The sequence below is a fragment of the Vidua chalybeata genome, chromosome 6 (genome assembly GCF_026979565.1).
Source record: "Vidua chalybeata isolate OUT-0048 chromosome 6, bVidCha1 merged haplotype, whole genome shotgun sequence".
NCBI classification, from domain to species: Eukaryota; Metazoa; Chordata; class Aves; order Passeriformes; family Viduidae; genus Vidua; species Vidua chalybeata.
In genome coordinates, this window is record NC_071535.1 from 29222938 (window position 1) to 29250177 (window position 27240).

Below are 27240 nucleotides of genomic sequence, written 5' to 3' on the forward strand. Positions count from 1 at the left end.
AACCTAGAGACCTTACTATTCCCATGTTATTGTCCAATAATCCTTGAGCATTTGTAAGCTATTGAGAAGCATCTTTTAAAAGTCTGTTCATCATTACTGTGCATCATGCTGCTGAGTTTTACTAGGGAGAGCAAGACATTAAGACGGAAACCTTCAAATGGGATAAGGCTGCTCTGCTCCCTTCCCCTGTAATTTTAGTCCTTGTATCCTTTTAGTCCAAATGCCTTTGCTTTCTTTCCATGATGTAGTTTCTATAGCTATATTCTGGATCACATTCAACTTCTTGTGTTGGCAGTCTTTGCAATTATACCACATTCAATAAATCTCTGAAAAGGCTAAATCGACTTCTAAAGAGCCTTTTGAAGGCCTCATTACCATCATTTTTTGTCCTGACATGCTAATAGGGACACACCCCTGTACTTTTAGCAGTGCCAAATTATTAAGTACTTGAATACCTGTCCCTTATAGCATCTAAATTTTCTAGGGTAGTGCTCATTTCTTTTAGTATCAAATAGCATATTCTGCTATATTCTGTATAGCTGTGATAGTCAGTCTGTGAAAACCAAGAACTGGGATGCAGATGTGTTCACTTAAGAACTGTAAAACCAGCTGATGCTGCAATGTACTGCTTCTACATAGCTGTCTCTAACAGACGAAACCTTTTTTAGATTCGTAGGTAATTGTGTGGATTTAAGATTTTAGTTCATGTAAGAGAAAACAATTTCAGTTTTCTCAAGCTTGGGAGGACAGAAGGGTTCAGTGGGCATCTCTTGCTGATGCCACGGGAAATTTTGCGGCCAGGGTTATGAACAGCCCTTTCAGTAGTTCGGCAAATCAAATGATAGATACTAATTACTGTGTCCCAGTGGTTCTCAGGTATTCTCATGTCCCATTTACTGTTTCATGAACAGAGACTTAAGTTTTGAAAGACAGGTTGTTGCTTCTTAAAATGCTAGTGACAGAAAAAGTGTCAAGTAAGGAAGAACTCAAATAGGGATGGTGTAATGATTACAATATGTAATTTTAATTAAATTTTTTGAGTTCTCAAATGAACGTGTGAAAAGATGGAATGGGGAATTAAACCCCTTAAAGCAAGAGGTCCTATTCTTGATCTTTTATTTATGTATTCCAGGGTGAAGCACAACTACTTTGGTTTTAGTAGAACATCTTACCTAGTAGTAGAATGCTGTTCTGAGTGAGTGTAAGCTGAAATGGCTGTATTTGCAACGGGTCGCTAACTGGGAATAACTACCGGATGGAAAAGGTAGTGGAAAATTAATATTTGTGAAACAATGTAAGATTTCTCATTAGTAGAATTAGCCTTTAGGGTGGGCTGTTTTCTCCCTTCCCCCACCCCCCTTTTTAAGGTGCTATGTCTTAAGTCCTACTATTAATGTATGCTTAGGGGTAAGTAAGCTGTTGAGTACTGATAATTTTTAAAAATTGTGTTTCTAGGAAATTTCTCTTAAATTTCACTCTGGAGCAACTTACATGATATGATAGCTTTATTGCTACAGTCTTGGGATTTGGAAATATCCACCTGATTTTCCAGTCTCCACTAGGAGACGGGGTCAGACCTGCAGAAATTATGATAGCTGTTGACAAGATGCTTGTATCGTAAATTCTTCAAAGCTGTGAAAACAAGTCTTTAGAGTGTGAAGCAAACCCTGTGTGTTTTTTTAAGTACACAGATTTTTGCATTTTTGTTTCAAGCATTTTCTAAATTTCAATTCTGTTTCCAGCTTATAACCCTAATCTGAAATTTATTTATTCAGTAAGGTCCTAGTATGCAAAAGAAAGCAAGATAAAGGTTTGTTGAATAGGTTTGTCTTTGCAGGGACTAATTTGTGATTTTTATTGCTCCTATGGAAAAATAGTAAATGCTTTTCCCTTCTCTAACAGAAATTCTTCAGCAACCATTCTGTTTAATTTTTTTAGTTTCTAAGGAATTCAATAAATACTCTGAGTTTTCTAGAAGGAAAAGGTCTGGAAGTGCGCTGTATTTTCTTGGTGAGTAAAGGACAGAGAAACCAGCTATGAAGGCACCATATTTGGCTTGCTTTGAATTACCTCTGTCTCTTTAAGATGCGTGCTTATCTGAAAGAAACAAAACATTAAAGTGATTCATTGTTTAGAGCTTATTTGTACAAAAATTGATTCCTAGCATTGAGAGAGCCAACCACAAAATATAGATCTTAATAATAAAACAGGTCTTGATGCAATGTAGTGAGTTCTTCCAGGCTGAACAAATCAAAGCAGTTATTTATTACTTGAAGCAGGACACAGTTTGGCACTGCATGGATGAAATTGTCCTCAATTTATACAAGCACAAAATATTAGCCTTAGGCCATGTGTTTAAGACAGTGGTCTAGAGCTGTTTTCTCCTGAAACGTTGGGCAGAGACATTGAAACTCTGATCCAGTTTTCTCTTGATGTCTGGGCCTGGCTGGCTGGGAAGTGGTGTGGAAGAGAACCATTAGGAGAAAATAGATTGTGACAAAGCTCCTTGTCTGTTCTCCTTTTATCTTGACTTAAGAAGATTGTCTTACCGTTGTTGCAGTGCTCTGATAGGAGAGGGAAGTGTTAGGAGTCTGAACTGTGCAGACAGTAGTGATGTGTAATACAAATGTGTGGCTCTAAGCATTGAGAAACAGTGATAGATGGGCTACAGTCCTCGATCTCCCAGCCCCACTTCCTGAAACTGTGTACAGCTGAGCCCAGTAAAGTAAATAACCTTTGATTTTAAATAAGACTTTAACTTGCTCATACCAGTATGCTTTAGATTTTTACAATGTTCTTTTCACTGCTCAGCATTTTCCTTTAGCCACGTCGAGTCTGTCTTTGTCAGATAATGGTTATTTAATCTTCTCTCCTTTTTATATTTCTTTCCTTTTTAGTATTGGATAATATATCTTGTTGAAATGATAAGTGATTCCTTTTAAAATTGGTGATAGTACAGTCTTTACAAACGTTTTGACTCACATATTGGGTTTCGTATTTCTGGTTTTGCTTCTAAGCTTGAACTTTTTAAATGGTGTTATATGGACTTGTTGCTGTGGTACCAATAATGCCTTGTTCATAAAAGATTCAGCAGTATAGCTGGCTTCCAGGCTAGAATAGTCACTCTTGAATATGTAAAATTGTCTCTGCATGAGAAAATGGTATTATACAAGAATATTGATTAAAGGGCTTTTTTTTCTTATGTAGATGGGAGTGGTCTTAATAGAGTTGCACTGAGAAAAGAAGCCTCTGATCATGGCTATGAAGTCCTAGTAAGTTCTTTAACCATGGCAAGGGGAGGAGAGGAGCATGGGGCAAAGGAAGCACAGATAATTCAGTGTTAAATTCTCTATATTCAGCAAAAATGTAAAATGGTGTTATACTTAGAAGATGATGTGTTTCAAGATAAGATATGCATTTTTCTTAATTTTTGGCATAACTTCAAAAATATGTATCCTGGCTAAAAATGAAAAAAAATCAAACTCATCTAAATTGAGACAGTTGGGGTAAGGGGCAGAGGTAGAGGGGTCTAAAACCTGTTTACTAGAAACAGCCATTCTTTGGCTTTTACATAAGTCACTATTCTCTGAAGTGAGTCCTGGTTCAACTGTTTAAGTGGCATTTAGGCATTAAAAAGTAGAAATAGATTGCTTGTAATGCTTACATTTATTTAACTGTCCTGTTACACTGTTCTCCATGACTTATTTTTTATAAATTTGAGGGTTCTATATAAATCTTAAACAACATTCACTGGAACTGCTTATGACGCTGAAGTTACTTCTCTTCTTGCTTTGGCTGAACTTTGTTGTTCTTTTGCTTATTTAATCGATAAAACATCCAATCTTAAGTCCTTGGTATAGACAGTCATGAAAGGATTGGTATTGATTGCATCAGTTGATGAGTGGGTATAAAGGCCATGTGTGTAAATTAGGATTGGACTGGGACTTACACCTCTTCACAGCCTGTTGACTAGCTGGACAGATTGTATAATATATTGTAGTCTGTGGAGAGGGACTTCATGTCTTCTGTCTTCAGTAAATGCTGAAGTTCTCAGTAAATAGGGTATCTTTAGTTAAGTCAGTTTTACTTTTAATGTATTGATAGTGATACACCAGAAACATGAAATTTCACAGTATTTAATTTTTTTAAATCTGAGTCGACAGTGTCATTTTTTGTGTGGAATTATAAAAGTGTTATTCACTAAAATGAAATCTTTTGAGGGATCAATTTTGTAATGTAAATCACTGGACAAAGTTGTTGAAGCTTAATCTAACTTTAATCTGTAACTTTAAAGGAAAATTATTTTCTTCAGGAAGTTTCGACCTGTTTTTGTTGGTCAGCTCTCATCATATGATTTTTGAATGTTAAGTGTAAAAAATAGCTATATGTGCCATTGATCTATAATTTTACCTTTTTATTTCTTAATGCTTTTAAGCTCAGAAGTCAATATATGTAAATTACATTCTGAATGTTATGACTTTAGTTCTTAGTTGATTGTTTGATCACATGGCAAATGTAATTTCAAAGGACATTAGGCAGTAAACTTTTCTTTACATTGACTTAACATCTGTATCATTAATTGATTTACCAGGAAATTACTAATCTGCAGTGAAAATACATAATAGCATTACTAATAGGAGGTTAAGAAAGTACTGTCAATTTTCTTTATGGTGGTGTCATTGGAAAGGTTTTTTTTAGACTTGGAATAATATAAAAATCTGGGGCAATAATTAACTTTGTTCATTTGTACACTTGCAATATTGCTCTAGTATAGAGATTGACAACAAAGAAGCATAGAATGCAGTAAAATTTCGCAGTATCTTCTAAAATACATCCTTAATTCACATAGAATAAGCAGAAATAGTTCATGGAATATCTTAAGGGAAGTGCTTTGATGTAACTTCTGATCAGTAAATTCAATTCAGAATTTACTTTCTGAATTGCCAAAGCTGAATACGCTGCATGTGTTGCAGTGGTACTGATTTGCTTTGCAAAGGTATTACTCAGGACACAGTCTCATGTTTTTGTCTGCAGCTGTTAATAATTCCAGTAATGCAACTGGATTTTCACTTAAATTTTTATAATAAAATTTTATATTAGACTTTTTTATTTTGTAAAGGTCAGTTACTTTTGAGAAGAACATGGCTAGCAGTTGGTCTCAGTAGCTACCACTATAAAGGTTTTATACGTTCAAGACTTCTGGCAAGCTTTTGGCAAGCTTAGAAAGAATTTTATTTCACAAAGAGTAATGGCTTAAGGAAAGTGAAAAACCTGTAGTGATATTATTACTATTACTGTAGCTCAAGTTAAAGCCATTCTGTTCATGTCTTAAACAGCAAATTTTAGTGTAGTTCCAAGCCCTTGAAAAACACATTGATACAATTTAAACTAAGCAATTTACAGTCAAGATGACAGATTTTCTTCTTTGCCACACCATTTGTCTGGTTTTATCAATGAGTATTTATGGATGACTCTTAACAGGTTAATTATGGGACAGCCTTCATGGCCTAGGCAGCAGACAAGCCAACAGTCATGGTGATTTTTGACTGTAACTGTGCAGTGGGAAGAAGCTATTAGCAGCAAATTTACAAGTTATGAGGCTTAGAATAATAGATTATATTTATACTGTTTATTAGAGGACAGAAAAATCAAGCAAATGCTCTACTATTCATAAAACTTCAGAAGAAACAGAGGACCTTTTCTTTCAGGATGGTAATTTTCCATATTAGAAGTATATGAAGCAGAGAATAAAAAATACTCCCAAGAAGTCATAACCAACTGACAAAAAATCCTTTTTTACAAAGACTACTGCAAATACAAAACTGCATGTAAGTTTCATAGTAAAACATTTCATACAACAAAAATAGCAATTGTTTTATATATGTTGAAAATCTAGTTGTTTAGTCCTGGTGTTTGGAGATTCTTCTGTTTCTTTATATAAGTTTAATTTTGAAAGGAGGGAAGATAAAAAAATTATAGTCTGGTAGAAATACTGTGGATTTTTTCTTTTACTTTATTCCCCTCCCTTAAAGTGCTTGCAGTTTTTACAGAGTGGTCAGCACAGTAAAAATGACTGAAATAAATGTTAAGAATATAGAACTTGATCAGAGGAAAATGCTGACAGCAAGAGGGCAGTTAAATTGAATAACAGAGTTATTTCTGTTATTCACACAGAGTAGTGTGTAATTTCTGTGTATTTTTAGAGTTCATTCAACTTTCTCTATAAGCTTATGGAAAAATTACTTAAATTGAAAATTGGAAATAAAATTTAATTTGCAAATCTGCTCAGTGCTAGGCCCTTAAACACTATCTTTGGCATTACAGAATTGGTCTGATTTTAAGTGTTAGACCTGGAGCTTTCAATAATTAAGTAATGCTAAAGTAAAATATTTCTGAGGGAAAAAATTACGTGTTACATAAAACTGACACTAGAAGACAGAATATCTGTAGCTCATTACATTAATATACTACATTACAGCAGTAAATTGATGCTTGTAAAGGAATTTATGAATATCTGAGTAGATCTAATATCACTCATTCAGATGGGAATAGAGTCATGTAGCAGTGTAGCACAGCTTTCACTGTCCTTGTAGGCAGATGGGGTCATTTGTATGGCAGAGGTGGACTACGAGGTGAGGGGAAGAGCTGAGAGGACCACGGGGCTCTAAGGTGTGATTCTGTGTCTACTCAGTGGCTCAGTGTCATAATGGGATGGCTGCTGGTGGCATGGTGGTGTGGAAGCTGATCCTGCAGCCAGTCCTGGTTCATTTCCATTGCTAGGATAACAGGATGTGCTGCAAACCCTCAGGTTTGCAGGTGATACCAAATTGAAGGAGAGGGAGGTAGGACTTTTAATAATGTGGCTCTAGATGTGGGAATGGGGCAACAGAAAGGGACTTCCTGATGTTTGGCCGAGACAAGTGTGAAATCCTGCACCTGAGCTGGAATAATCCACTGCCTGGGGTGGAGGGCTGCCTGTCAAGTCTGGAGAGGAGAGGAAAAAAATCCCCATAGTAAAGTGAAGTTCTTCATTTGATGTACTATCTTTTGCAATTAAGAAACCTCACTGAATGATAATGTTTGCCCCACTTTGAGCAAGGGTTTAACTAAGTGACCTTGAGAGGTCAGATTAACTTTTATGATTCTGAATTGTATAAATGAGTAGGAAGCTATGAAGGAATTCTGGCATGTTTTGAAAAAGTAATTCCAGTCTGTCATGAAATCAGGAATGCTTTGGTAATCTGAGTGCTGTGTACAGGCTTCTTAGAGTTTCATGATGGAATTGGGACAAACAGCATAAACTTTTCTGCAGAAAGAACAGAATATTAGATTCAGATTAAATCTCTGACAACAAGCTGGATGCTTTCTAAGACTGTCCTATACCAGTGGACATTTTTTTCCTGAGGATTGAGTTGGGATAGTTAGTCATGTTAGTCCTGAATTGACTTTTCTTTGAATGACAAGTACAATACATAAGAACTAGGATGCTGGTAAATGCAAGACATCTAGTGAGAGATGAAAGGTTCTATAAAAAAAAAACTAACTTGGTTTTATACTTGATTCTTCTAAGTATTGCCAAAAGTATCTCTGCTCAATCATAAATTAGTTGGTTATCTTTTCCAAAATTTAGCAGAGTAGTATGGCAAGATTGGAACAGTATTATGCTGTGAAAGAAATTGCAGTTGATTTTAATTTTCCAGAGTAATTTCACTTGTGAGAAAATCCCACAGTCAAGTCTCACTTATTAAAGTTGGTATTTGAATCTTACTTTGTTTTTCAGTGGTGGATATTACATGTTAATTCTGAATATAGCGAATGGACGTGTTTTTATTTGGTGTGTTTCTGTATCCTGTGTAGAATGGGTGGACCTGATGTGTTCTACTTTAGGTTAAGTGTGGCAACAGATGTATGAAAGTGAACACAAATTACCCATTTGTCATTATTTAGGCAAGAAGTATGCTGAACCTTCCCAACAGGTTATGGTAGATACAAGAAGTAACCTTATTTAGGATCTTCCATTTTAAACAAATCAGAATAATTATTTTCATCTGGTCTAGTTTGAACCTTCTAGTGGCTTGGTGGAAGAAATCAAATGTGTTTTCCATATCAAGTGTGTTTCCAGAGTTTCTTGTGAAACATGTAGCGTGGTGTGTTATCCACTCATGTAGCATGGTATATGTTACCTCCAATGAGCTGCGAAGGACTGAAGAAGGTCAGTCACAAGATGATAAAATGTCATGAGACAAAAAAGCTGCAATGTCAGATTTCATTTTTCAGGTTGTGCATGTATTTCAGTCTGCTTGTGTTTAGACTTCATAAATTCAAATACGTAGTTTCAGAAAACCTGCCAATATTTTTTGTGGGTTTTTTCACATTTTTACAGTCTTGCCAGGTACCAAATTGGCCTTATCATATGCTGGTCTGCACCTCAATTTCAACTGTAGGAAAGCTGAAAATCAGTTAGAAGGGTTAAGTACAGGGAGATGTAATGAGCACTGTAAAATATATCCTTCTCATTGCATTTTACATGAATGCATAGTGACAAAAGTAGGAACAAACCTTCAAGATATTATAGTGTTGCTTGTAGTATCAGTTCTCTGTATGTTCAGATTGTTGGCAATTTTTCAGCATTTCTTCATACCCAGGCTGTGTTCTTATGGCCTTTTTCTTTTTTTTTCTTTTACCCCTCCCCTCTTTAAAGTGATTCTACTGTATTTCTCCTAGTTTGGAGATTATCTGTCCTCCAGATGCTAATATGGTTTTGGAATTTTTTGCACTATTGTAACATTGTATTTTTCCTCTCCTGATATACGGAGGAGCTTTTTTTAAATTTGACTGCAGTACTACTAATGTTCTCTGTAGAACCACCCACCAAGACAGAAGGCAGTTCCATCCATTATAGATCTTGTACCAACATTCACAGCATGGCTGGAAGCTAAATGGGCATGTCTGATGTCAAGTTCAAACTGCTGAGTGTCCTAGATAGTGCAACTATTTTAAATATTTGAGATTATAGATCTCTCTGATTCAGATTTTCTATATGTTTCATGCCTGTTCTTTGGGTGGTTTTTTTTGTCCTTTCACAGTCTTTCAAACTGTTGCTTTTATCTGCTTCAGAATATCTTTAGTCTTAACCTTTCGAATGTAGGAGAAATCCGGATCTGAGGAACTCTTCTTTTTTCCTTCCACCTGTTTTTAATTTGACTATAAATATAAATGTATTACTAATACACAAAATCTGCAAAAGAGAATAATTAGATTTTCCCCTCTCGAGGGCTGTTATTAGTATACTGTGTCTAGGAACACTAATGGATATTGCTTTAAAAAAAGTATACTTTCCTCAGTATAAGTTTCCTTTACCTTATCCTTTGTGTACTGTCAACTAATTTATACTTTCACTGGCTGTTTTCTGGTAGAAAATTGGTCCAATACAGTCAGTCAAACACATACTTTCAAATAATTCATACTTATCTACTTGGGCAGATAAAATCCTATTGTTCAGGTACTTCAAAAGAAAAAATCCCAGCAGTAGTACTTTTAACAGATATGGGTTTATTTCTGGCTTCATGGCAGTTTTTTGTTTCAGATTGGGTTTTTTTGATAATTGTTACTTGGTAGAGCAAAACTGGAATGCACATATGTAGTTGTAACTTCTACTGTTGGCATTTACAGATGATGGACAAAATCAGTTCCATCTGCACAGATTTGTTGAATAACACTTCAGTATTGACCTGGAGCCCAAAAGAAAACTTAAAAATCTTTCCAAACTGAAATTTATTTTCTCTTTTGGCTTTATATAACATTTCAGCTGTACCTTTAGGTACTTCCCTGCGGCGTGGGTTTTCGCTCTCCCCGGCTGCACACAGCTCTTGGGAGCCCGGCTGTGGCGTAGCTTCCACGTGCTGCCGGGGTTTGCTGCCGCGGGTTTCCGGACACGGCTCCGTGTCTTGGGCGCGTGGGCTGGCCAGCCTCTGTTACCGTGCGCTAGGGGTCCGGTAAAGAGGTAAGGAATTTGTCCATTTACTCCGTGCTTGGCAGGAACGGTTTATTGATCACGTGGCGCGGTTCGATGGAAAGACGCGACCGCTCCCGGCACTCACATGGGAGAAAATGGCACCTGGGTGCCGGCGGGGTAGGGTTTTATGGAGGGGCGGGGCGAGAGGATCCACGGCCTGCCGGCCAATAGGGGCGGCTGCCGTGGCGGTGACGCCAGCAACAGCGACCAACCAGAGAACCCTGCAGGGGCGGGCACCGAGCCTTGGGCTGAGCGGGATCGTGTGGATTGGGGTGGCAGGCACGGGGTTTCCCGGGGCCGGACGGCAGGGTGGTTACAGGAGCGGCAGAGGGGGAAGATCCAGCAGCAGGCAGCATGGGGCCAGAAACCGCGGGGGTGGGGCGGGGGGGGAACAACACGGGGGAAACGTGGGATTACAGAACTTGACTTATTTTAACATAAATTAAAAACCCTAATCTAAACCCAAACTCCGGGATGCAACACTTCCCCACTGATAGATTTCTGGGGTGTTTATTGGGTTGGGGATCTGTGTGTATGTGTATTTCAATTTCTTCATAGCTTTAAGTGGTTGAAGTCTGACAGGCTTTTTTAGTTGTCTATACTGAGATGTAGATGTTTTCATACCATGTGTGTATGTGAAGGGCTCTCTAGAATTCTCTCGGACAGTATGAGTTACAAGTGTATGGAATAGTTCGCCCACTGTTGTTCTGACGGAGGCCATTGTACAGCAAAAGCTGGGGATTTTGTCTTGAATGGCTGTAATAGTCCTTTCTTACATCTGCTCATGGAAAGTATTTTCTTTAGTAGCCGTCTCATCTGCTGTATTTTAGGTCATTGATTCAGTGCAAAATCAAGAAAAGCAGTTTTCTAAGTAACTTTCAAAGCTCCACTAAACCCTCTACCCTGTTACAACAGGATTCTCTTAGAATGTAGGATCTTAAAAGTTGTTGGCCAGTTTGTTTCAGAACCTGAAGCCTCACAAGTTATCTGAGCAAGCTTAGAAATGAAGCACTATTTGTTAAATACCATGCTCCTTGTATGAGTTACTGAGCAACAAATTCAGGTTTTAATTTTCCAGAGCCTCTTCCTGCCTCTCAGGACACTTGCTGTGAAGTTCAAACATTGTTTTCAGGCTGGTGAGGTAATTCCTAGTGTACTCTCTGCTAAGGATGCACATCTGTTAACTTGCACGGGAATTATGCCAAATTCCACTTAAGTTCACAAGTACTTTTGTGGTATTGATTTTAATTGGTTCCCCACAGTTTCAGGTGCTGAAGTAACCAGAATGTGATAAAAGGACAACCCACACATGTATTCACTATGATCTGTGTCTTGAGCCTTGATTTCTAAGCTAAATCGAAGTGAGATTTTATGCAGTGTGCATACATGCTTATTGGTGATTTTAAAGTATGCTTGCTGTTCAGAAAAGTCTGTGTAGAATGCTGCCTTCCTTTTAAGGAAAAGAGAGCAAAGAAGATTGAAGGTATAAGTGATCCAGAAAAATAGAGTGAACTGAAATTCTTAATCACCAAATACTCTCCAATTAAGAGACAAGGTTCTATCATGCCAGGACAAGGTGAGCTACTAGTATAAAATGCTCTAGGTCAGGATCAGCTGGAGCTCTATTCTAATTGAGAGGTCCCTGATGAAGATTTTGGTGTCTGGGTTGTGAGAAATTCATCATTGTTCCCTGGGATCTGGCTGGAATGTCTATTAGTTTTCCCTACAGTCACCCTGCTTTGGTAGATCTGCTTGAGCACCATGCTGTCCTCTCAACTAGGTTTTAACTAAAAACATACACACAATAAATCTGCTGGTTTTGACTTGAAATGTCTTGAGTCCTCAAATGCAACTGACTCTGCTCAGGAAAAAGGAGGTGGGAAAAGTTTGAAAGTTGGCTGCTTTGCAATATAAAGTAGTAAAAGGCAATTCAAACAAAACCTGGAAGTTCAGTCATCATTCTGGAAGTGAAAATGTGTTTAATAAGATTCCTTTGCAGATATTTGCAGTTAAGCAGAAGCTTTCTCTCTGGAGACAAAATGACGTCTGCCATTCTTGCCACTGTTACCTACATTTGTCTGTATAACTGCCACTATGAAAAGCAGTTGCCTTGATATCAGTATCTTAAACTATATTGCTGTAGTATTTGAAGAATAAAATTTGGATAGAAATGAAGGATGAGTCTTCTGTAATGGATATGGATGATGGGGGCTTCAGGTGTTTGAATAGTCATAAAATCTGTTTTTAAGGATAAGTATTTACATGGTTCTGTGAAAAATAAAAATCTCTAGGGGGAAAAACAAAAGGCAAAGCATTTTGCCTCTGTGTAGTAGGTTTTTATTAATGCAGTCATATTGGAAAGCATACAGGCTCTCACTTCAGGCTTATAACACTTCATGGTGTCACACGCATGAACAAAAAAATGTATTTTTTCATTGCAACTCAAAGCAACATTTTTTTTTTTTTAATTTAAAGTCACCAGGACACTATTTGTCTAGTCCTTTATCTTGGGAAGATACAGCAAATATCTTAACCCGGTTAACCAATTTTTTTTTTTAGTATTTGATTTTTCTTTTACTATTCTATTTGCATGTAGAAAGAAAATTTATTACTTACATAAAACTTCATTTCAAACAGTGTATGAATATATGTTAATTAAGAGAGAGGCATTTAATACATTTTTATCCTGCAGCATGAGGCTGGCAACTTGTTACGGGCAGTGATGCAGTAGAGCTGATTTAAGCAGACAGATGATGTGTATTGTTATCTGAACTACTGGGAGGGGCTGTGGGAAAACCAGTATGTATTTAGACTTAGGAGCAGTTTGCCTCCTTTGTATCTGAAAGCTTCTCTTTCTTCCAATTTGATGTCAAAACATTATGCTGTGCCTAAAGAAACAGAAGGAATTAATGTTTGGTTACACTGCTATGTATTTAGAGCCATTTACATCCTCGTGTCCTATTTGGCAAGTGGAGAAGGTGGGACTGTGCAGCTTGTCCCTGCTTTCAGCTCCTTAGATCCCAGATGGTGAGAAAGCAGCACTGTCAAATGAAGGAAAGAGGAAATATGGGCAAAAATAGGAGATACCATTCTGAGAAGTCAGGCCTCAACTTATGAACATTTTGACACCTGGCAAGACTTGACCAGCAAGTGGGAATTTAAACCTGCCCCAGTTTTAGCTGGTTTTGTTTATTTTCAGTCAGACTAGCTGTCTTTTGCTGCAAACATATCCTTTCTTTTCTCTGTACCTAAAAAAAAACCCATTAATCCTGGAAGTGGCAACGTAAGTCTAAATTCTTTTTGCCACAGTCTTCTCAGAGCATCCCTTTGTATTATAGATAGTTGAGGTCTAAGAAGTGTGGCGGGTGTGCAGGAGGTAATAGTTGGACAATCACAGTAGGAAGGCTCAAGGTTCTAGAATTAATTCAGACTGCATATTAAGTCAGTATTAGTTGAAACTGTTCTGAGAATACATGAAACACTGCAAGTTTTGGTGCTCAAATTCAAAGCCAGAATTGATAGGTAGCAAAGATCGCAGCCATCATGTAAAGCAGACTAGAAACAGTTTTCCTAAAATTCACATGGTATCCTAAGACAGTTTCATGAATATCTGGATCTTACTCCTCTTGACCTAAGTCAGAATGCACCTGTTTGCTCTATCTTAATTCTCAGCTTTGTTTTTCTTATTGTCGGAAAGTTATTGTAGGAAAATCTGGAAGTTTCTTGCCAGGACCATACTTTGGGGACCATGTGACCTGAGCAGTAGTAGCTTGAACTATCTTGTAGCCTTGCAGAATAGAGTAATACAAACTTCTATAGTAAGGATTAAGTGGGTATGTTAGTGTCCTTTCCCCTGCCTGGCCTTCATTTCCTTGCTTTGGGAAGAAAATAGGGAGGAAAAGATTTTGAAAAGAGGGGGGAAACAATTGTAAGGTTGTCTTACTGACAGTAGAAAGAGCTTCTTATGCTGGAGGAATAGGGATAGATCATCTTTTCTTGCCTTTTGCTTTGGAGTTACATAGGTGAGAATAGCAAATGGGGGCCAGCCCTCATAGATATCTTAGTGTCTTTTCTTTGAGCCTTTGTACTTTGACATTTGAAAGAAAACCCGAGAAATATTTCTTTCTCGAACTTCTAGGGCATTTCTACAAGTTACTTGTGCTTTGTCCTCTGAGACAAGGTTGCAGAATTGAGTAGCAACTGGACAAAGATACAAAAAAAGTCACCAAACCTCACAATGTCTTCTATCATAAATTGCTGTAGCTGATTTCTCACACATTTTCTTACTTCACCAATAACTGTATGGTGCTTAAAAAGAAGAAATCTTATTTCCATGTATGACATGCAGAAATGCTGTATGAACTTACCATTTATTGATGAGTTCTAAAGAAATGTATTTTGTCCATGCTGCTACAGCTTTTTAATTTGAAGGCATAGTGTTACAGTTTTTAAAAAAGGCAAAGCAAACAAAAAACCCACTTAAAATTGAAGCATAACTTCAGTATTGGCCTTTATTAAGATAGATAATGACTATGTAAGATCTTAGCAAAAATGCCTAAATGATTTGTCAGAGAGAGAATGTGTCTAGGTATATGTAATTGCTTCCACATTTTTTCATTTTTTTAGAAAAAATTTTTTACGTGTTTGCAAGATAACTCCCACTCAGTGGCTGGTGAAGTGCTCTAGTTTTTTAAGCAATTTAATGAGCAGCTAGTGAGGATGGTTTTCCCAGCTGCCAAAGGGTTTCTCAGAGTTACAGTGACTGCCATATTACTGTCAAGCTGTCATGGACTAAGTGATGGTTTTAAAGCATGTTTGGTGGGTTCGTGAGTAGCTGGTTTTTTGAATGCTATAGAAATGCTGGCTGTTTCCTAAAACATAAATTTTGTTTATTTATGTTAAATAAAATACTAAGACACGAAAGTATCTTAAAATACTAAGACACGAAAGGTGAAATGCAACTAGATCTGTTTGGCTGTGCACAGTAATCATGAGTGTGAGATGTAAAGGAGGAGCTGCTGTTTTCCTAAGGGGATTGCACCATTTAGCTTAAGACTGAATTTCTGCCTAAGGTGATGACGTACTCAAGGTCCTTGTAGGTAGCTCCATAGAAGAGTAGCCCTCTTGGCCTCTCCCAGAGTTGTGGTGGATGGTACAGAAACAATCATCTAATCAAGATGCTTCCATAGTTGATCACTAATAGTCATTTTTGGGAGGTGATGAAGTTTGAAAATGTAATGTGAATCTCTCACTGCAGTGCAGAGCACTAATGGCTCTGAATACAAAGCTGCTGTTTATTGATTATTAAAAGTCCTATATAGAGAAGTTTGGAGAAGTAGATATATCAAATGAACCAGTTTCTGGAGATGCAGAGATTAGACATTTAGTATTTAAATATTATCTGTAAAATTTTATGTTCTCACCTTGAAAGATCAATGCCCCCTGTTTTCAAGAGCACTTAAATACGTATGTCATGTTTAAGCCTTCAGAACAATAAAAAGTTTGCTGTATTAAAGTTTAAGGCTATACATTTCATGATTGGTTACCCATGAGACTCTGAGGGGGAAAAACAAGTGTTTGATCACACAATCCATCTAGTGCTTCCTGGTGTCTAACCCTTTGTTTTGCAGAGCTGCTAGTGTTAATTATATGTGTGACTTACATATAGTATGCACAATTTTTTCTTTTTAATAAATAGCTCATTTAGCAGTAGATCATTGCCCATTTTGCATGGGAAGAGAATAATCCACAGGCCATAAAAATTGAGGCACTGTTAAATAGCCTTCAATTATTACTGATTTATAGAAGATATGTGAAACTGCGTCTAGTAGAATGCTGTAAAGTGTTTGAATACAAAGAGTAAATATAGGGAAGATAGGCACATAAACTTGTACCATTTTTGAGTTTGTTTCACACTCACTACTGTGTAGGCTTGAAGTAGAAACAGAACCTGTAAATACCCTGTAGGTATAGATAGGTTTCCTGACACCCCTGCTTTATTGGGATTGTTATATTTGCATGTATGAGCCATGGAGCAAGTAACAAATCTTTAATACTAATCTCACTTCTTAGTAATAGCAGTCTTTGCTTTTCAATAGTCATTCTGGTCTAATTTTGGTACTGCTTTTCTGATACTACATTGATCTTGTGTTTTCTGTAGCATTTGATGTAGGATTCTAAATCACGTACTTCACCATGCACCCATTTGGCTCTCAGTGCTTCCACTGTCAATGAGATCTCTGGCAATTTGTTTACTACATTCCTGTCAATAGGCTGATCAATATACTGAGTCCAGCTGTGCTTTCTATTCCAAGGTTGCTTCTTAAAAACAATTATCTCCCTTGTGGGATGCTAGTATCTCTTTTTTTTCTTTTTCCCTGCTAAAATTTCCTTGGAATTAATTTTGTGTTTATCAAGTTTAGTTCTCATAAGGATATTTGGACTTTCACAGACACACTCAGAACTGAAAACATCTAAATTTGAGATACTGAAAAGAGCTTTTCATATTAATCTGCTTTTGCTAATGTATTCCAAAGTACATTTAACAACAAGACACAGATCTATGTGTTTTAAAATTTTCATCCTAAGAATTAATATTAACTTTTTGACTTCAAAGAATGATAAGGTATTACATGAGTAATTATGTAGCATTTAACTGTGTCTCTGGGTGCAGAAGTGCATGCAGCATGTATTTTCAGAGTGGGAAGCCTGTTACTTTTCCTGGGTATTTGGGCAAATGGGATGCACAAAAATAAGCAATCTTGCTGTTTAAGTCTTGATTATTTTAGAAGCGGTCTTTAACTGCCAGCATCTAAAAGCAGAGAAAAGAAACTTTTCCAATAATACTCTTATTTGGCGGACCATATAGGTAAAATTATTTTTGGAAAGAGTTTAGGTAGAAAAAAAAATAGATGACACACCAGCTTCAGTAGATCATACAAATTATTTCTTCACAGAAAGTGGAAATGTGTTTGGGAGTGACTTAACATACAGCAACAGAAAAGTAACATGTAAATAACATACACATTTGACTACAGAAAGTGTCTAAAGCTGCTTATAGAATTTCCATGGAGTTATACTGATTAAAAGAATATTTGTTTAGAGAAAACATCTAATGCAGGAAGTTAATTTTCCTGCTGTTGAAAAGTTAGCCTTACTAAGTACTCTTTGAAAACCGGATTCTGACTGAATGATACACTAATTTGAGCATTATATTGCCTTTTTTACTATTTTCCAAAATCAGAGCAGTCTTCCTTTTTTGTGGTTTTTAACATACATTTTGTTTATATTAAGTAATATCATTATTATTCATAGATGTTGTTTTTGGTACCTAATATTGGGAAGGAGAAGTGTCAAACAAACTTTAGTTTCTTAATTCTTACACCTGTGTTTTTCACAGACTATTTTCTGCCTTGATGGATTTACAGTGTAGTAAGTGCATATACCTGTGTCTCTTGGCTGGCAATCAAATGTCACAAATGCTGGTGGTGTTATGCAAACATGACCTATGTGTACCATGTTGTGAAAAGACTGGAAAAATACTTTGTTTTTCTGATCAGCAATATGAAATTCAGTCTAAAGTAACAGGTTTTTTTTATAAGGTGCATATACTTACATGGTCATATGGTTGTTCTTTTTCCCTTCTCTGTTTTCCTAAATTGAGAAGATGACAAAGAAATTATTAATACTCAGTGCTGAATATGAGAAACTTAAATTAGTATGGGGAAAAGAGAACAGTAAGGTAATTGATGGTGCACCTCTCCTATGAGGAAAGTCTGAAAGAATTGGGTTTTTTCAGCCTGAAGAAGCAAATGCTTTGGAATTACCTAATTGCAGCCTTCCAGTACCTGAGAGCTTCCAAGAAATCTGGAGAGGGACTTCTACAATAGTGATAGGACAAGGGGAAATGGCTTCATACTGAAAGAGAGTAGATATAGGGTAGATATTAGGAAAAAAAAGTCTTTACTTGGGAGGGTGGTAAGGCACTGGAACAGGTTGCCCAGAAAGGTGATCGATGCCCTGTCTCTGGAAGTGTTTAGGACAGACTGGATGGAGCTCTGAGCAACCTAGTCTAGTGACAAGTGTCCCTGACCATGGCAGGGAGATAGGAACTGGATGATGTTTAAGGTCCCTTCAAACCCAGGCCATTCTGTGGTTCTGCGATTGTAAGAATGGAATGGAAAGACCTTTTTTCTAGTTCTGGGGTTTTTTACAGGATGTTGGTAACTTAAGTTGATAATGGCTAAAATATATCCAGTTTTGAGTACTAAACAGCTTGTTTGGTATCATACCACCATTCTGACAATAAGGAATATGCTTTTCAGTACGTTATCCTGGAAAGATAATGCATTCTGCTGTCAGAATCGGTGACATATATTTGCTTTGTAGGACACTATAGAAAATACACCAGCAAAACAGCTACTGATAAGTGCAGTAAACAGCATGTTCCTGAATCCCAAAGCCCATTTCAGTTATTTGTTTTTCTATATGTTCAGTGACGAACAAGAAACCAACTCAAGCATCTATTACAAAGGTGAAGCAATTTGAAGGCTCCACATCGTTTGTCAGGAGAACACAGTGGATGCTCGAGCAGCTTCGCCAGGTCAATGGCATAGACCCTAATCGGGTGAGTTTGAGCAGTTTCCTAGAAAATTAAAATTGAGCTGTTATGTAACTGATTTATGAACCAGGCATTCTTTCTATTCAAAAGGCATCTGGAAATATAAGATACAGGTTTAAGTGCAAATTCTCGAAAAAGGAATAAGTGGAATATGTGAAGTAAATTTTAATGGGAAACATGGGAGGAGGCTAAAGCTCAGTCATATGGATTTTTTCTTCTTGTCTTTCCATACTTTCCTTACTGCTTTCTCTTTTCTTTGTGAAGAGCAAAGAGTCTTTTTTGATTCAGCTTTAAGCCTCTTGGGGTCTACTTTGGCATGCAGCTGTGCTGTGAGATAGAGCAATAGGTAGAAGTAAGTACAGAAGAGGTTGCTGAGATTCAAGTTTGTGAAATCTTGTGAATCCTACATTTTTTCTAGGACAGTCCTTTCCTCAGATATTTTGACATTCCTTGTCTTATGTTAGAAAATGTGGTTATGTCCTTTATATGCAAAAGGCAAATGAACACTGATTTAAACAAAAAAACTACCAAAAATAAAATAAAGCAAATCAACCCTGTATTAAATAGCTGTGGAATTATTCCTTTAATTTGGGCTGTGCAGCTCACCATGAGCTATCTCAAGACAAAGTTGTACTAATATATGTTAGACTTATGAATACAATTCTCCAGTACTAAAACAACATACTTAGAAGTTAAAAATGTGGCTCATACTATGTGCTCACAAAGTGATTTAGTGTTCTTTTTATAGCAAAATATTTTTGTGACTAACTCCCTTGGTTCCTTCAAAGTTGAGCTCTGATCAGACATCTAAGTGTCTTAACTATGGTGCACCAAATTCTGTCTCTGTCAGTCTTGATTAGTTCTTAAGTGCTTAGTACCAAGTCTAGTTGCTACCTAAAACTTGGTACAAAAAAGAAGCCCTTGGCCACTGCCCTGTGAAATGCAAGGAGTGAAATTATATTTTCTGTGGGTAAAGGAACTATGAAAACAAGCAAAATGACAAATAGATAGGGGATAAGAGTTTTAGGGCCTTTTGCAGCATCTGCTATGCAGCTATGTACATAACAGTTTGAAAGTCCTACCAAGCTCTTAAGCTTAGAAATGTTTCTTTCAAACTTATCTTCCTGTGAATTCCTAGTGTCATGAGTTGGAAAAAAACATTTACTAGATTATATTGCAAAACAAAGGCTCACAAATATGAAATATATAGCTGACTTCCTGCATAAAATTATTTTATTTTGGCAGCCAAATCTGGTATAGAGCTGCACTGTGGTTTGTTCTGGGAATGGACTTTTGCTCATGTTATCCTGAGTCCTTTGCAACACTTCATAAAAATGCATTAAATACAATAACTAAGACTTATTTGCTTAGGACTTAGTTTATTTGTTTGGTTGAGCATGGAGGGCAGAGACACATCTTCTATAAAATAGTGTGACCATAGATTTTGTGTGGAGATATATAAATGCTTGCATAATATAGAAGACACAAATAACTATATATCTGAAGATAGCAATGGTTTCTTATGAGAATTTGGCTTTTAATGTTTTGATCTAAATTATTTTTGTTTTCAGATATTTTTTTCAAAGCTGACTATTCCTCATTAAAAATAACAGTAAAATAAACCTTCCTGCCTGTTCGGTTTTTTTCATTCAAAAATAGGCAGTAATACCAGGATGGCTATTAGTTGCATGACCTTTCAATTTTTTGCAACACAGTCAGTACATTTTAAAAAATATCTTTCTCCAAATAATTTTTAAAACTGGAATAACAACAGTCTATTTTTTTTCTTCCAGGATTCCCCAGAATTTGATTTACTATTTGAAAATGCGTTTGACCAATGGGTAGCAAACACAGCTTCAGAAAAATGCACGTTCTTTCAGGTTCTACATCACACTTGTCAGCGATATCTTACAGACAAGAAGCCAGAATTTATCAACTGCCAGTCTAAAATTATGGGAGGTAAGTGAATCAAAGCTTAATACTTAGCAGTTGCATGTGAAATGATTTGCATGTGATTTATTCTCTGTTCAGATAAGCTTGCAGCCTAATGACATCTTGAAATCATGGGTCTGATATGCTAACTTAGCAGTAAACTTCTAGGCTTCAGCATTTCTGCACCAAGCACCACATCACACTCTTGTTACCTTGTCATTCCTTTCATTTTAGCTACTGAAACTGATAACAGATACAGATAACTTTGTCGATCAATAGTTTTCTTTTAGGGTCTTTTCAAACGAAATAAAAATGTGCAAAATTTCTTGCGTCTTCTCTCATTCCTTTCCTTTTTCACATTAATAGGATTTCCTTTGTTTTTGTTGTGGTGGTGAGGAGGGAGCTTCATTAATGGGTGAAGATGCCCTCTACAATTTTTCTATTTCATATGTGAAGTCTCATGTTGATTATCTGATTGCTATTGTTTCTCACTTCCATCCTTCCTGCAAATAAGTTGTTATTAATAAACCACAACATATCTTGCCTTTGAACTAGTATTATTCTTCTAAGCTTGAACTGTCCAAAATTGAGTTCCTGATTAAACTGACCCAGTATAAACTTTATCCTGAACAAGTGTCATCACAGTGGAAAAAAATTACTACTGAGGTTCATAAATATATGCTTAACTTCTACTTTTTCAACACACACTAGACCCTACCATGTCCCATGAAGCATACCCACATTCTGCCTTTGACAACTTCCTAGATAAAGTGGGAGTATTCAGTAATCCTCTGATAGCAGATGGTGACCATTTCCATATTCCTTGCATGTCATTCTGACTGGGCACACATCTGGTCTGTGTATGTACACACACAGTGCTGCATATAGCCATTGTATAGGACCTAATAAATCTCCTCACAGATACAGTGCTTCTGCTGTTCTTCACACTATCAACTTTTTCCTCATACTGGGTGGTACGCTTCCTGTGGGTAGGTTTAAATTTGACAGAACCTGTACGAGCTGCAAACCAAGTACTAGTTGACCCTAAATTTCAGTGACTTGCTGTGTGTCAGCCTCACTGAGCCAGCTGTTTGTATCAAAACCCATTTAGTCCAAAACCTGAAATACCAAGAGTTATTTTCTGGAATATATGTTGAAATGTATTGTCAAGCTCAAATTCATCCTGACAAGAGAAAGTAAGGTACAAATATAGCTAAGCAAACCAAAGAACATAGAGACCTGAGAATATAGTTTGAAATGTGTTGTATCCAGTTGAGAATTTATGACTTGGGTTATTTTGTTGTTGCTGTTATGTTGGTGTATTTTGCTAACTGGTCAAAGCAGTATATTCAAATCATACTTTACTCTTAGTGCAGTCAGATTTCAAGATGAGGCTTGTCATTTCATCTCCTCAGCCAAGGCAGCATAACATTTTAAGTGATATTCTTGTGAACTTTCTGGGGATGTGAAAAGTAATACTTTTTCTTTTGGATGGTTAGGCAGTTTAACTTCTAATACTCTACAAAATATAAAAAAAATTATTAAAAAAAAATAAATATATATGAATGCACCCACATGTTTTTTTAAGTCATTATATAAATATGCCCATCATATGTGTAATGTATATCCTGTAGCTAATACAGATTTTAAAAAATAAAATTGCCACTGAAGAACATTTTTTCCTAAGTGGAACTGAAGATGAAAGAACTTGAAGGGCTTGTTTACAAGCCTACTTATCTTATTGAACCTTATTCCTTCCTAAAGGATAAGAGTGAAGAAAGTGAAATTCGTGCTGCTCTTGTTTCTGCAGGAAGTGCTTAGGATCTTAGCTTTAAGTAAATAAGGGTGTTCCTGTGGAACTACAGACCCTCTTCATGGCCTTCCTCCTTTTACCTCCTTTCTCTCTCACACACAGACACACACACACTTTCCCCTGTAGACCAGAGCCCTGCCACTGACTCTCCTTCTGCAGAATCATTTTTTACCTTATTTTCATTTGCATGTCATGTAATTATAGTCTGCAGAGTTAAATAGGCTAGACTGTTCTCTGTAACTTGATTAATGACATCAGTACTTGCAGCAATAATGAGAACTGACTGAAGGTGTGGGTGCTAATCTGAGAACAAAGAACAAGTTCAAGTTTAAGCAGACTGTAACAAGACTCCTCCTACTAGTGTCTTACACTAAATATTTCAGGTTTGTCTTTTGTTTAGAATTTAGGTGAGCCCTCTCCGTAGCTTACATGCATTCTGGATGTTATGGTGGAGAAGAAAGGCAGGCTTTGGGGCTAGAGGGCTTTTTTTGACTGATTTTTCCCCTTGTGGAAATTTATAACATACAGGTTCTGATAGTGGAATGTGCGTAATTTGGAGTATCTGTGTTATGTTGTTATTTGGTGGCCATGTTAGTCAGGTTGTATTACTTATACAAAGCAAAGTTGGAGATGGCTGGTGTGCAGAAATTTCATCCCTTAGAGGTTGTGTTCATTGGAACAGCTTGATTCTTGACATAGCATTAAACTGACATTGAGGATGCATTTGACTCTCATTTCTGGATAGAACCTTGAGATACAGCTATAGAAGCTCTTTAGAGATTAACTCTGGCCCTATAATAAAGAACAAACATTTGCTGCCACCTTTAGATGCATATTAGAAATGCATTTGGTTTTAAGCTTTGTCCTACCTCTACACATTGGTATTTAACAATTGTTCTGCTGAATTAATCAAAATATTCTTGGGAACCCAAAATGATGACATCTTTACCTTTGTGACCTTTTCTGTAGGATACCCTGCAGGAGTTATTAATGAATCACTATTTTTCCTCCAAGAATAAAATGCCAGTGTGAGAATGGTAATGAGTACTTTTTCCATACAGTATTACTCATGTTGGCTTACCACATTTGAGACCTGCTGAGCAGATAGTGCTGTTTACCATACAAAGCAAGATGAATGGCTGATACTAAAGGAGACGAATGAAAACTTGTGTTAGAAATTGCCCCGAGCATCCTGATCTAGTGGGTGGCATCCCTGTCTGTGGTGAGGGTTTGGAAATAGATCATCTTTAAGGTCACTTCCCACCCAGGCCATTATATGATTCTGTGAATTAGGATGGGAAAAAAAAAAATTGTTGCCCTCCCTCCTGTCAAATACTTCATAGTCGGTTGTTTGTTTCAGTTCTCACCTGATAGACATTGAAAAAAGTGTGTAGCTGAACATATTACTCTTGCAGACATTCACATGTAAATTAATTCTGATAGAAATGAATTTGACCCCCCAAAAAATTCAAAAACAAACAAAAAACAGCAACAACAAAGGTGAATTATCTGCAGTATCTGTTATTTTGGTGATGTTTTGCTGGTTTGAAACGACCCATCAAACTTAGCCATGTTCCTATAAAGAAACAATTTTTTTGCAGTTTATTTAGGTATTTCTTGCCAACATATACCAAATACTCAGTTACTGCATTCTAGAGATTAAAATATTAGAAACATAATTTTTTACTGCCAAAAACATTTCACATGCTTGCTTTTATGCCCTGGATATTCATGTCAAGATTAATTCTGCTTTGCAGTTTTACTTAACTATATGTGTTTTATGTGATCTTAAACATAAAAACCATGAATTGAGATTGGAATGGATATGAATAGTTGGGATCTTTTTCCATGGAAATTTGGCATATAATCTGAGCTCTAAATTAACTTCTAAAAGGGAAAGCTTGTAAGAAAGAAAAACCACTTAGTTTGTCAGTCCTGTCAGCCCACCTCAAGGACTTCTTGAGGCCATTTTAACCAGAGATGGAGCTTATCTTGAATGTAATTTATGATCATAGTGGCAGAGCTATTCACTGCCAGTTTTACCCTGATTTCTTTTACTAAGATATCTTTCACTGTTTCACCTCACCTAGCTTCATTAGTTTAGTAGTTTTGATAGATTTTGCAGTTACAAGTCCGATTTACACACACTCAGTATAGTCATACTTACATAGCTACGTTTTTGTGTGGATAAAACATAGGCTTGGGTTTGAATATACATTTTACAGCATTTTGGAATTCATCAGTTTTTGCTTAAAATGAGATGGATGCCAGTTCTGTTTTGTACTGCTGAGCATTACTTGATTGGTGAAAGCTATTTTCTGGTCACCATTGTGTGCAACCAAGCAAGACCAGACAGAGTTTTTTCATCCTATATAAAACTTCCTTTAATCTGGCTGACCTCTGATGTGGGAAGGTGATTGTCCATGTTCATAACGACTTCAGAACTATTAGAAATGTAAAATAGAATTGCTTTTCTATTTCTTACAAAGAAGGAAAAAAAGCAGCCTTGGTTGATAGACACATCGGTAAAAGGGAAAAATCCACCACCTGAATGCCCAACCGTTTCAAAAACTAAAATCTTCCTTTTCTGTTCCTGCAACTCGGTACTTCCTATGTTTCCACGTTTGTTCACTGTTACGTCATTTAATGCAGCATTTTTCCCAGTCTGGAAAGTGAATGCAAGTGGTGCATCAATAGTAATAGCTATTCAAAATACCTCTATGGAACATTCTTTGTTGAATGAACCCAGATCCATTTCTCAATATTTCTGAGCTTCTTTGACCCTTGAGAATAAGGGTCTAAGAATTCACATAAATTCTCAGGTTACTTGAGAACAGAAAACTCAAAGTAAGCATTAAATAACAGCTTTGTCTTAATGACCCTGCTCTGAATATTTGACCTCGTCTTGTTTGTAAATCATACAGCCACTAGCTCATTTGAAATAAGCAGACATATATTGTGCTTAATGAATTGCTGCATAGTTGCTGCAGAGTTATCCTTTTGTTACCTTTTTGAATTTGAATTCTTTCCAGTGTCTGTCAGCAAGGATCTCTCTAAAGAATCACTTCTTGATCTTCTGTATGAAAATTCTGTATGCCATGTTTTTCATTATCAGTCCCTATGAAAGTCACAAGGCAATGACATTACTATATATTGGAACAAAGTCAATAGGAAGTGTGAATTATCTTGTATTTATTGGCCGGCATTGTCTCAATTCCAAAAATCATTATGAACTTAGTACATTGTAGTTTCTCATGACTAGCAGGAATTCATTAGTGTTGATGTTTTCAGTCTTCTGAACTTCTTCTGTTGACACAGTTAGGATCAGTTCACTAGTGGCTCTCTTTCTACTTTGATAGCATAGGTAATTTCTCTTCTGAAGCATTTTAGAATTTTCTTTACCTTTCACAGTTCCCATATTGACATAAGAAAGTAGAAGACCTTGTTTGGATAGTCTTATTTACTATTTACTCTTCATTCACTGTTAACTTCAGCTCACGGTTGGTTGGCTGTTGAGAACCTGGATACTGTGATTGCTCTACAAGGTTCATGCTTGACAGTGATGCAAAAGTTTATTCTGTTAGTTTCTCATTTAGAAGATTTTCACAAAGTTGTGATTAATAAAGCTCGTGAAAACATGTCAAGCATAATTCAGCTAGTGAGTAGAGTACTAGCCTTAATGGAGTTATAACAGTCTGGAAATAAGAGCATTTACTCAAGTCCCCAGATAGACTTCACAGCTTCTTCTGGGTGCAGCTGTGACAATATTGTTCACAAGACCCTGGATAGGAAGCAGTCCACCTCTGGAATGGCTACGTAGGCTGCAGGCATTGCAGGAATCAAAAATATACACACGTTCTTCAGTCAGTCAATCCAGGAAAAGCATGTACCTTTCTTTTTTTTTGGCTTTTTTTGGTGGAAAATAGGTTAAACTCAAGATCAAAACAAGAACTGGGATGTTACCCACTAGACTGATTTTATTTTTTTCCCATCATAAAATGTACCTTGCAAATCTAAGGAGCTGACATGGCTAATGAGAGCAGAGGAAGAAATTTATCTCTGTTGTCAGTAAGGCTTATCTTGTTTTGCTGCTTGCTAATGAAGATGCTGAACAGTCGGGATGATCATTTTGCCTTCTACATCCTCTGTAATTGGTAAGACCTTTCTAAAAGTATAATGTTGTGATGCACAAGGTGTTCTTTGTTATTGTTAGAAATAATTTGCAAGCATCTGTTTAACTCCCAGGGTCATAGGTATTATTTAACTACTAGCAGGAAAAAAAAAATACGCTTTTTCTTCATATAAGAGTTGAGATAAATCTGCCCTGTTTTGGCCTTAAAAGTACAAGATTTCAGATACACCAACATAAATCGTGTGGAGATGTAAATAATGTTCAGAAGCAATTAAGTGACAAACTAGGGTTGTATTAAACATGCTACAATATAAAATATTCTACGTTACTATGACTGATATTATAGGGGTTTTTTTCATGTGTTGCAAATCAGGAAGACAGAAATGTATGGGGTCAAATCTGAATAGTTTTATTGAAGTTTAAAGAGCGATTTTAATATACTGTTGTTTCTTTTTTTCTATCTTACATGCTTTGGACAAGATATCTGATTAGATGAATTTTTAAGTCTCTTTGCATCAACATAATACATAATATTTGCCCATCTTTTTATATTTAAATTTGTTCCTGGCCATTTTTGGTATTGATGGATATTAAAAGATCCAGATGTGTCAGAAGAAATTGCCTAGCCCACATGGGAACAGGGGAAAGTACTGTAACCAGTTTAAATTTGAAATCACTTCTTACTCTGAAACCTGTATTACTTTTCAGGGCAGAATAATATTTTTACA

The 27240-nt window shown here is 36.6% G+C and overlaps 1 protein-coding gene across 3 annotated transcripts in view; it reads left to right on the forward strand.

The window, feature by feature from the left end:
• The window catches only part of STXBP6 (syntaxin binding protein 6), a 95679-nt gene that overhangs the window by 53325 nt on the left and 15114 nt on the right, over positions 1 to 27240 (forward strand). For all 3 annotated transcript variants that reach the window (XM_053946575.1, XM_053946576.1, XM_053946577.1), the window contains exons 3-4: positions 18511 to 18641; positions 20429 to 20594. In XM_053946575.1, the coding sequence (XP_053802550.1) occupies positions 18511 to 18641; positions 20429 to 20594 (297 nt within the window). The remainder of the gene's footprint in view (positions 1 to 18510; positions 18642 to 20428; positions 20595 to 27240) is intronic.